The sequence below is a fragment of the Pseudophryne corroboree genome, unplaced genomic scaffold (genome assembly GCF_028390025.1).
Source record: "Pseudophryne corroboree isolate aPseCor3 unplaced genomic scaffold, aPseCor3.hap2 scaffold_2850, whole genome shotgun sequence".
In the NCBI taxonomy this organism is placed as follows: Eukaryota; Metazoa; Chordata; class Amphibia; order Anura; family Myobatrachidae; genus Pseudophryne; species Pseudophryne corroboree.
Window position 1 is genome coordinate 14,632 of NW_026969515.1, and position 7,444 is coordinate 22,075.

General features: G+C 40.7%; 1 protein-coding gene across 1 annotated transcript; it reads right to left on the reverse strand.

Annotated features, from left to right (window-relative positions):
• Positions 1–350: 350 nt before the first annotated feature.
• On the reverse strand, positions 351–5,079 carry LOC135014628 (retinaldehyde-binding protein 1-like). Its single transcript, XM_063952742.1, has 5 exons — positions 5,056–5,079; positions 4,759–4,974; positions 4,008–4,166; positions 1,856–1,966; positions 351–659 (listed from the first exon to the last, which is right to left on the reverse strand). Exons 1-5 carry the CDS (start codon positions 5,077–5,079, stop codon positions 501–503), a joined length of 669 nt encoding a protein of 222 aa, XP_063808812.1. The 3' UTR covers positions 351–500.
• Positions 5,080–7,444: the final 2,365 nt, after the last annotated feature.

Sequence of the window (7,444 nt, forward strand, 5' to 3'; positions counted from 1 at the left end):
ATAAAAATATATATATATATATATATATATATATTATATATATATATATATATATATATATATATATATATATATATATATATATATATATATATATATATATATATATATATATATATATATATATATATATATATATATATATATATATATATATATATATATATATATATATATATATATATATATATATATATATATATATATATATATATATATATATATATATATATATATATATATATATATATATATATATATATATATATATATATATACTATATATATATATATATATATATATATATATATATATATATATATATATAATATATATATGTATATATATATATATATATATATATATATATATATATATATATAGGCATCTTTATATGTGCTTACATTTTGAAAAGTGTACTGTAGAATGTATTATCACTAACAGAGACTGAGTATTTTCTCATCCTATCTGATGTATATACCGCATGCCATCATTTCCTCTAAAGAGCTGTGTCCTCTGATTCATTTCTTGGTGCAAAGAGCTTATCGGCAATTATTCGGCCATCGTATTTTGGTAAGTTTCCTCCAAAGTCTGCTGGCAGTATGTCCGCATCAATTTCCTTGTAGAAACTCTCCAGGTCATCCCCATGTACAAAAACCTAGAGACATGTCACATTACAAAATATTTATGGTTACCGACATTGGAGAATGGGATATAAGACGACCACACACAGACCAATTCTGACTTGCGTCCCATCCATAGCTGATCAGCAACATCAAGTCTGGAGTCACTAGGGCCCGTTAGACCTGTCTGAAGATGCTAAACGTACAACTGACAGCTGTTCTCTACTGACCACATACATTAATGATACAATTGGTTATGAGGCTCTTATTGCAGTTACACTAATTGGGACAGATGCCATTGCCTTCATCTCATCAAGTTAAACCATTGATAGTTTAACTAGTATTAATATCGACAGCAAACAGGGAAATATAATTACCTTCTGACAAACATAAATGCCCTGTTTTACACCCAAAGCAGCATGTCTAATCTTGTAAGATCTGGAAAAAAACAACTTACCTTTACTAATGGGGGAGAGTTATCAAAGAGTGGATAAACATAAAGTACTAACCAATCAGCTTCTAAAGATCATTTTATAGACTGAATTTGTAAAAGACAGGAGCTGACTGGATGGTACTTTATATCTCTCCAAGCTTTGATAAATCTCCCCTAATGGGGGGGTATTCAATTATGTGCCCTTTTTTCAGCTAGCCAAAAAAACAGCACTAATTCGACCATGGGTATTCATTTGCAGGCGTTTTCACCCGTTTTTGAATCCCTTTTCGCCCATGCCGTTTCATTTTTTTTTTTGTCAAATCGGCATGGGCGAAAACACCCGCAAATTCGACATAATGCTTGGATCGGCTGCAAATTTGCCGATCCACGTGGTTTTCGCCAATGCTCTTATTTTCGACCAGTTGAAATGGCATGGGCATTGAATAGAGCAAATTTATTTTGCCCTAAAAACGGCCAATAATTGCAGATTTTTCGACTGATCGAAAAATCCACCAATAACTGCATACCACCCAATGACTCTTAGGTGAATTGTAATGTTGCCAAGACTTATATATTATATACACAAATAATTGACTTATACAATCATCTAGTACAAAGAGAATCTATTGTATAGTACATAGCACAACATATGTGAAAAGTCTGCAAATTTCTTCATTTTCTTTTTATTTATTTACACAAACTTTTTAAATACACTGCTGTCACTACTGGCACCACAGGACAAGGCACACCTACCTGGAACTAGAGAGAACAGATTGAATGTGTTTATCTGAAACTCACCCTTTCAAGGAGTTTGCTCTTCAGAAAAGGTTTCACAACATTGTAGGTTGTAGTAAAGTACCAGGGTTGATGTATGAAGTGAACAGCTTTAAATCTTGCAGGGAAGGAATCCTGTAAGAGAAAGATTAGAAGTTAACCAAAACCAAATGAATCTGGTCTTATCCAACCAAGAGAATGTAGTCAGGCAAGGGAAGAGAGTGTAGAGTCAGGCAAGGGAAGAGAGTGTAGAGTCAGGCAAGGGAAGAGAGTGTAGAGTCAGGCAAGGGAAGAGAGTGTAGAGTCAGGCAAGGGAAGAGAGTGTAGAGTCAGGCAAGGGAAGAGAGTGTAGAGTCAGGCAAGGGAAGAGAATGTAGAGTCAGGCAAGGGAAGAGAATGTAGAGTCAGGCAAGGGAATACATTTTCTTTGTAATCTAAAATGATGTGTGCTGTGAGGAATGGCTATGTGTAGTTTATCTGACACAGCTTTATAAAGGATTACATTACCATTTTTCATTGACAAGACTCAAGAGGCGATGTACTAAGCCTTGGAGAGTGATCAAGTGGAGAGAGATAAAGTACCAGCCAATCAGCTCCTAACTGCCATGTCACAGGCTGTTTTTGAAAAAATGACAGATTGGTAGTTTATCTCTCTCCACTTTAGCACTCTCCAAGGCTTAGTACATCTGCCCCTCAGTCAGTACAGCAAGTGTCCATGATTCATTAATCAGGGCACGTTCACACTGGGTGTTGTATACATGGCACCATGCTGATATTTTGAAGCTGTTGCACCATTACTTGGAGCGACTTTGTTCCTTTCATGCTTGATATTCTTTCTTTGACATGACGTGACAAAAATTTTTGTGAGACCAGCAACCTGTCATTTATATGTACTAAATGTTTTAAATGCCACTAAGGTGGGGATGGGTATCAAACCATCAATGGTCTGCCAAAAGTGTCATATAGTTTTGCCATGGATGGATGTTCATCGATGGCATATAGCATCCATGATTTAAGCATGCACGACTGCAGAACATCGATAATTCCTCCATATGGTTAAAAACCATTGACACTTGATGACTGCACTGCTGGTTGACAACTCTACACTAAGGGCCTTATTCAGGTTGGATCGCAAATCGCGATCCAACTGGAATTTTTGCGTCCACCCAGAGGGAGCATGCGCAGGTCCCATCCTGTGAATGCGCCCACATTTGCTGCAGGTGACCCGCAGTAAATACGAACCTTTCTGCCTGTCAATCAGCATTTAGCATGCTGGGTGGCCTTGCCCTACTAAAAAGCAGAATTTGTAATCCTTACTGAATAGGGTCCTAAGGCCATAATTACCTACTGTACTTTCAGGGAGGTCCAGGTGGAAAAGGTGGGCACTAATAACCACAACATCACAACACCTAAAGCATAAAGGCATTATGTTATGCAATTATGCAGTTATCGGGGCCAATTGCATAATCATGCCCCCTTTAAGGGAGTAGTAAGCGGTGTCTGGGAAGGTTATTTATTTATTATATACATTTACTTATATAGCGCCAGCATATTGTATTGCACGTTACAATTGAGTTCAAAACAGTGCAAGACAGTGGCTAATAACTGAAAGTCAAAGCTGTAAGGGGTCCTGTTTGCAAGCTTACAATATATAGAATGCGCGTTGACTGCTCTCCCACGAAAAATCGTGAGTCTCCCAGAAACTTTGAGAAGATAGGCACGTATACCTAAAGCATATAGGCCTGTACTTTATTAGTGGAATGGCACCAAATTGGTCAATAAGCACATTTTAAGGTGCACACCCAATACTTATTTTTAGAAACACCATCATAAAATAAATGTGAGCCTACATATACACTACCATGGATAGAATAATTTATCAGAGTGAGGGGACTTTGGGACTGTTTTATGACGTGTTCATTATTATGCAGTTTGATGTTATTATTACATTGGCCAAAGTGCAGCAAGAAATCTGTTCGCTTGTAAATTACCACTGGAAGCTGTAAAATACATCCCATTATAAAGATACAGATGAGGTTGGATTTTAGGCTCCTTTGATCAGCCAAAATTATTTTGAGGGAAGGAAGAGTTTGTGTGCTACTTGTATAATCGGAAGTTCTACCTAAATGTACCCTCCCCCCCTCCCCTGCCAGACCACTGGTTGTGCTGTGTTTACCTGTAGCATGTCCACCATTTTTTTAAGCTCATAAGGTTTAATGCCCGAAGCCTGTTGCATGGTGAATCCTTTGAAGTTCTCTATAATGCAGAAGCCATTTATCTGGGTCTCTTCATTTTCCAACAGGTTCTCCAAAATAATGCAGTATGCACGGAGGATCTAAAATAAAAGCCAACACAGGCTTTGATATATCCACAGGATAAGAAATCATATAAGTTACACAGCTACCCAATACTGGAGCTAGTCTAACATACTGTAGATTTATATAGGCTGCAAAATCAATGGCACCTGCAGGAAGTTAGGAAAGCAAAGGAAAAATGTTTCACCAAAGACGCACGTTACTTATGGGGAGATTTACCAAAGCTTTGGAGATACAGTACCAACCAACCAGCTCCTAACTAGGGGCATGTGAGCGTTCACGGAGGGTCTAGGGAGCTGCACCATAATTGCCCTACAGCCCCTGCTTCCGGCTAGCAAGGTGCCTGGAACGCCACCCTGCAACTAGTATACTGCTGCAATGCCGTCCAGAGCACCCTTTGGATGCTGCAGACACGTATCCTGAGGATGCTCCGGGCAGTGCTGCACTTCCTGGTGTAGGAGGCCCCACCCATCTGCGTGACATGTGCTCAAAGGGCAGGGCTGGCACAGGGAGCACTTTGGCCTGTTTACAGTGTTTTTAATGTTGCATATTTACTTAGCGTTTTGGCTATTATTTTACTTTCAATGCGTGTAATACAGTATTATCACAAACCTCATCAAATGTGATCTCCTCATAGTCCCAATTCTCAATATTAAAAAGGAGGATGACTCTGCCATTCTTGTCTCTGCTGGTCAGAATTCCAGGGTAGCCGGCCTCAATGGTGCTGCGCACAGCCTCCGCTGTCAGGTTCTCAAACAGCTCCGGGTATTGTTGTCGAAAATTTACATAGCCTGTTGGAAAAATTAAGAATACATTAAGGAATGTATACTTTGGATAGCAAAGTGTTAATGCTGAAGATGAATCTTTAAAGCAGGCATTCCCCAACCTCGGTCCTCAAGGCACACTAACAGTCCAGCTTTTAGTGATATCCATGCTTGAGCACAGGTGATTGAATTAGTACCTCAGGTATTTTTTTTTAACCATCTTGAAGTTTGGATATAACTGTACCGTCAGTGTGACTTAAGGACTGAGGTTGGGAATGCCTGCTTTAAAGGAAAAATCATGTTGAGAATGGCAAGTTGAGTGGATATTGGGCCTAATTCAGCATGGATCGCTATTCTGAGAAATTGGTTGTCTGCGAGTAGAAAGGAGCCACCCCGACAGGAAGAAAAAACATCCCTTGCAAGTTTGCGAATGCATTGCAGATCGCTATCCACTCGCAGATGCATACGCAATTTCCAGAACACTGAAGATTTTTTGCCGTCTGAGCAAATGTAAGTAGGTCTGAGGCTGCAACTAATCTGCGACTGAGACGGTTTGGAAGTGGTCTGCACTGACGTCAGAGACACTCCCCAAAAACAGCAGCAGCAATGTTATGTACATATGGGATGTGGTCGGGATCTCGGTGGTGGAAATCTCTTGCGGGCTGGTGGCAACCTGCGGTCGCCACAGGTTCTATTCCCACTCTATTGGTGTCGTGGATTGTCCCTGCTAGTCGGCATGCCGACTGTCTGGATTCTCAGCGGGCGGGGGATGTAGGGGAAGGTGTTGTGACCGGCGGTCACTTAACTACATCCCATCTCAGCATAGTACTCATCCCCATATACAATGCTGCACATTTATCTTGGCAGCAGCAATGCTATGTACATAGGGGATGTAGTCGGGATCCCGGCGCTCAACATCCCGATGCCGGAATCCTGACCGCCAGAATGGCGGCAGCGGCGCCACAGCTATTCCCTCTCCTGGGTGTCCACGACACCCATGGAGGGAAAATAGAACCTGCGGTGAGCGCACGAGCCCGTAAGGGTCTTCGTTGCAATCCCAGCTGTCAGCCGGGATTCCGGCATTGAGATTTTGACCGCCAGTATCCCGTACTCAACGCGTGCATACTGTAGGATTGTACCATGTGACTGGTAACTTGGCTCTGCAATTTAAATACCAATGTAGCGTTTCACCCAATCTCCGTGGCATTATTCAGCATGTATGGTGCCCAACATGGCTAGGCAACATTTTGTGTAAAACGAAAGTTGGCCATCCATATGTTAACAGTCAGTGGTTTTTAACTACCACGGGGGAAACCATTGGTAGCTAAACCATAAATGCGCATGCACCAGTTAACACAGCTGGCATGCTTGCTTAGTACTGAAAAGCCATGCTATTTTACCATTGGAACTCCCCCATCGATGACAAAACTATATACTATCGGGAAGAAACCATCGATGGTTACCTATCGAATGTTGATGTCCATTCCTATCTAAAACTGACCCAACCCTCAGTCTAGCTTCAGTTATGCTGCACATATAGCCGGTAATTCAGACCTGATCGCAGCAGCAAAGTTGTTAGCAGTTGGGCAAAAACATGTGCACTGCACGGGGGGGGGGGGCAGATATAACATGCTCAGAGATAGTTAGATTTGGGTGGGGTGTGTTCAAAGTGAAATCTAAATTGCAGTGTAAAAATAAAGCAGCCAGTATTTATCCTGCACAGAAACAAAATAACCCACCCAAATCTAACTCTCTCTGCAAATGTTACATTTGCAACATCTACAGTGCACATTGGGGGTAATTCCAAGTTGATCGCAGCAGGAATTCTGTTAGCAATTGGGCAAAACCATGTGCACTGCAGGGGAGGCAGATATAACATGTGCAGAGAGAGAGAGATTTGGGTGTGGTGTGTTCAATCTGCAATCTAAATTGCAGTGTAAAAATAAAGCAGCCAGTATTTACCCTGCACAGAAATAAAATAACCCACCCAAATCTAACTCTCTCTGCAAATGTTATATCTGCCACACCTGCAGTGCACATGGTTTTGCCCAACTGCTAAAAAATTTCCTGCTGCGATCAACTTGGAATTACCCCCATGGTTTTGCCCAACTGCTAACAAATTTGCTGCAATGATCAGGTCTGAATTACCCCCATAGTCACCACGCATTCTGCATTACTAAGTCAAGTTATGCTTGTCTCCATAATGTGTTTTACATTTCGAAAGCATCTCTTTTTTGATGGTACAGTAGTCTGACCTGCCTATACCCTGTGTGCTATATTTCCTATGAGTTACAATACAGGTGGGGGGAGGGGTAATGATAAACTAGAAACTGAGAAAATTATTTCTGAATGAGGAAATCCTTGAGAAATCGGTCACAGGATGGTAAATGTCTCCTTTCTGCTGTGTGTTTGGTTAGTAAGGGAAACTTTCAGTTGGCTGGTCTCAGAAGGGGTGAACATACACCTCCCACAGGCACGCTTACTGCAATATGTATAGAGTGACTGTGTCCTGCTACTGCCACTTATATAGTGAG

Excerpts from the sequence above, each read along its gene's own strand:
- LOC135014628 (XM_063952742.1), bottom strand. The coding sequence starts at position 5,079 with ATGGATATCACTAAAAGCTGGACT. Across the intron at positions 4,167-4,758 it reads AGGAGATCACATTTGATGAG|ATCCTCCGTGCATACTGCAT; the intron begins GTTTGTGATAAT and ends CTTTTATTTTAG. Across the intron at positions 660-1,855 it reads AGAGCAAACTCCTTGAAAGG|GTTTTTGTACATGGGGATGA; the intron begins GTGAGTTTCAGA and ends ACATGTCTCTAG.